Below are 4,240 nucleotides of genomic sequence, written 5' to 3'. Positions count from 1 at the left end.
AACCCTTAATAGGAAAAATAAAGCAAATAAGTGGTTTCGTCATTTTGCAAGACAAACCTAAATGATAGGTTAAACAAAGAGGTTACTCTTTTTTAATAAGCTCAGGGATGGGATTAGTCTCCCCTGAGCTAGGAAGAATAGATGAAAATTCTATTAATACTTAATTAACTAATTTTTATTATTTTTATATTTATTTCTCTGTTTATAATATGTATATCATCTTCTTATTATCTCTATATTATTATATTATTCTTATTTTATGATTTTGATGTTTATATTATTTAGATTTTCTTATTGTTATTCTTTTCTATTTAGATGTATTTGTTTATTTGTTTATTCATCCTTATCATTTTTATATTATTATCATTTATATCTATTTTCATTTTATATTTATTCTCTTTTGATTTATATTATTTTTATATTTTATATTTTATATTTTGATTTTATTATTATATCATTGATTATCATTTCTATATTTATTTATCATTTATTCTTATTATTCTTTTGTTTTTCTATATTTAATATCATATATTCATATCATTTTCATTTATATTTTATCACTTATTATATGTTATAATAATAACATAACACATCTGATTGATTATATAATAAACTTCATGATGAAGTTATACATATAAATAATAAACATAAAAATAATAAATTATTTTCAACAATAAAACAATACCAATTATTTTACACCATTATATTAGACACTTTTATTTCATATTTCTAATTTTTACAATAAAATACACCATTTATTTCATTTTTCATTTCTTCTTTTATTATCTATTCTATTTTATTACTCTTTATCTTCTTTTTTTCTTCGACTTTATTTTTATTCCTTCTTCATCTTACTTTCTTTTTATTCTTTTATGTCTTTCTTTCTCTTCTTTTTTTTTCGTTATCCCTAATGCTTATTTTCATAATAAATATTGATGCTATGAATAATAAGTGAAAATAGAATATGAAATAAAGTATAGAAACAATCAACTAATCATTGTGTTGTTTATTCATTTACGATAATTAGTAATATGAATTGATAATGAATAAACAGAAATAAACTCAACACCATTGAATATTCATTCTAAAAGAATATAAACTATAAAACTCATGTAAAAACAAAAAGAGATAACAACTCTAACATATGAACAAATAGTTATAGAGAACAACACAACAGAACAAGCATAAGTCAATAACAAAAGATTAAATAGCTGTGTATATATCAACAATGAAATAAGCAAAACGCATGAATTGAATTAGATGAAAGAAGAGAAAATGAATTAAAACCAAAGAATAGAATAAATATGAAAGATGTTATTTAAAAAAATACATCAACAATCCATGTATTTCATGTAAAAAGTAAGTAGTGTATAACTAAAAACTTGAACAATAATAACAAATATAACTGATATTTGATGAATGAGATGAAAATAAAGATAAATAATACTGAAAATTAAAACAAATCATAATAAAAAGATAGAAGTTAATTAATTATATAATTTAGCAGAAGAATTTGATGTTTCTTCTCCTAATTGGTTAATTAATCTTTTAATTTCATTTTCATCTTCTGATGTAATAACCTTTTTGGATTGATTAATAACTCTTTCTAATTCACGTGTTTCAATCTTTTTCTTTATTAACTCTTTTTGAATGTCTTCTGCACTCTCTATCATTTCTTTTAATCGTTGTCTGTGAAGAAGTAATTGCTCTTTTCTCTTGTCTTCTGCAGCATGTTCTTCTCCTTCCTTAACTAGTCGATTGATTTCTTCTTCATTCAATCCACCATTACTTTTGACTTGAATCCCTGTTTTCTTTCCTGTTCCTTTGTCAAGTGCAGAGACTTTTACTATTCCATTGACATCAATGTCAAATGTAACTTCAATTTTTGCTACTCCTTTCTTTGCTGGTGGAATTCCAACCAATTTAAATTCTCCTAACTTTTTATTCTTTCTTGTAACTCTACGTTCTCCTTGAAACACTTTAATATCTACTTCTTGTTGATTATCCATTGATGTGGTAAATTCCTTTGAAACTGATGTAGGGATTGTTGTATTTCTATTGATTAATGGTGTCATCACACCTCCATATGTTTCAATTCCTAATGTTAGTGGTGTAACATCAACAAGAATAATATCCTTTTTCTTCCCTTCAATAATACTTGCTTGAATTGCTGCTCCAATAGCAACAGCTTCATCTGGATTGACATTTTTACTTGGTTTTTTTCCAAAGATTTCTTGAACAGTGTTTTGAATTAAAGGCATTCTTGTCATTCCTCCAACAAGTACAACATCACTAATGTCTTTTTTTCTTAATTTTGCATCTTTCATACATTGAAGACAAGGATATTCTGTTCTTTTACAAATTCCCTTACATAATTGTTCAATTTTTCTTCTACTGATTGTAATTTCAAGTGAATCTTGTCCATCAAGATATGGTAATGAAATTACACTTTCTTCACTTGATGATAATTCACATTTTACTTTCTCTGCTGCTTCTTTAATTCTACTAATTCCTTTCTTATTTCTTTGAAGATTTCGTTTATATTTTCGTTCAAATTCTTTCTCAATATATTGACAAATAGCTTTGTCAAAATCTTCTCCTCCAAGCATTGTATCTCCATTCGTTGCTTTAACTTGGAAAATCCCCTTATTAATATTAAGAATAGAAATATCAAATGTCCCTCCTCCAAGATCATAAACTGCAATATTCTTTCCTTCATTTTCTTTTCTTGTGTCTATTCCATATGCTAATGCTGCTGCTGTTGGTTCATTAATAATTCGTTTAACTTTTAATCCTGCAAGTGTTCCTGCATCTTTAGTAGCTTGTCGTTGTGCATCATTGAAATATGCTGGACATGTGATAACTGCTTCATCTACCCTTTTCCCTAGTTTAGCTTCTGCATCTTTTTTTAATTTCTTAAGAATAAATGATGATATTTCCGATGGAGAATATGTCTTGCCGTTGATATAAATCCATCCTTCTCCATTTCTTCCTTCAACAATTTTGTAAGGTTTTCTTTGTTGCTCAACATTTTTGTATTGACACCCTATCATTCTCTTAACTCCACTAACAGTGGTTGTTGGATGTAGTGCTTCCATTCGTTTTGCTGCTTCTCCCACTAATATTCCTGTTGGTGTAAAAGAAACACAAGACGGTGTTGTTCGTTTTCCTTCAGCATTCTCCAGAATTCGAGGTGTTGTTTTATCAAAAACACACATACATGAGTTTGTTGTTCCTAAATCAATTCCAATGCAAGTTGACCGTGCAGGTTGTGAGACAAACATGTTAAAAATTCAGATTCTGTGAGAGAAAAATAACTTTCATTTTGTTGAACTTTTGGATAAATAGAGTTGAAAAGAAGATTTGATAATCTTAAAATCAAAATGAAAAGTAATGCAAAGAGAAGTACCACCTGAAATCATCCAATTACTTGATGGCATCAAGCTACAGAATGAAAAAATCTTTGAGATGCAAGAAGAACAAGTTCAATGGAATAAACAACATGCCATTAATCTCAAATCTATCTTGGATAAAATTAATGAGATGTATCAAATCATCCGAGACTTTAAAGAGACAAAAAGAAAGTCTATTCAACCAAATAACACCATTCATCCATCTCTTACCACCACACTCACTCCCAAATCAAACAATAAGCAATTAGAAATAAACACTCATGAAGGGTCAGCAAAAAAGAAAAGTTCTAATCCTCTCATCAACAATTTATCTCATAATAACAAATTTAAAAATCAAGAAAACACACAAAGAACAAATGCATTGCAATCCTTAGTTGATCTTCAAGATAATCTACGTAAAAGAACAAAAGAACTATCAAAAACACCAACAAAACGACTTGAAATAGAAGATGTTCCTAATCAAAAGAAGTCCAGATTGAATTATAGTATATCAAGTAATGTCAATAACATACTTAAATTAGAAGAAGTATTGATGAGTATTGATAGTGAAGAAGTGTTTGATCAAATTACTGAAGAAAACATTAAAAAGATGATTCCTTGCATTGTCAATATCTTCATTGTTGGAGATGACATTCAGAAAGAGTTTGTTGCATTGGAATTTGTCTGGGAAATCACAAGAAAACATGAGAGAATATTCGAGGGAACTGAAGGAGTTGTTCTAGCAAACAAACTATTACATTCATTACAACTCTTTTATTCAACACCAAACATTCAAAGAGATGATTGTCCATTGAATTCTGATGAGATGAAATGGTTATTTGAGTTTT

The 4,240-nt window shown here is 27.4% G+C and overlaps 2 protein-coding genes across 2 annotated transcripts, besides 1 other annotated feature; one reads left to right on the top strand and one right to left on the bottom strand.

Moving 5' to 3' along the window:
• Positions 1-179: a repeat region.
• A 1,288-nt stretch (positions 180-1,467) lies between these two features.
• On the bottom strand, positions 1,468-3,284 carry EHI_007150 (mitochondrial-type heat shock protein 70; the record flags this gene model as incomplete). Its single annotated transcript, XM_001913912.1, has 1 exon — positions 1,468-3,284. The coding sequence occupies one exon, from the start codon at positions 3,282-3,284 to the stop codon at positions 1,488-1,490; it is 1,797 nt and encodes a 598-aa protein (XP_001913947.1). The 3' UTR covers positions 1,468-1,487.
• Positions 3,285-3,468: 184 nt separating this feature from the next.
• Positions 3,469-3,956, top strand: EHI_007140 (uncharacterized protein; the record flags this gene model as incomplete). Its single annotated transcript, XM_001913911.1, has 2 exons — positions 3,469-3,881; positions 3,935-3,956. The coding sequence occupies 2 exons, from the start codon at positions 3,469-3,471 to the stop codon at positions 3,954-3,956; spliced, it is 435 nt and encodes a 144-aa protein (XP_001913946.1).
• Positions 3,957-4,240: the final 284 nt, after the last annotated feature.

The sequence above is a fragment of the Entamoeba histolytica genome, genomic scaffold (genome assembly GCF_000208925.1).
Source record: "Entamoeba histolytica HM-1:IMSS scf_1104750516375 genomic scaffold, whole genome shotgun sequence".
NCBI lineage: Eukaryota > Evosea > Mastigamoebida > Endamoebidae > Entamoeba > Entamoeba histolytica.
Note: the sequence above shows the minus strand (reverse complement) of the source record. Positions and strands in the feature narration are given on the sequence as shown.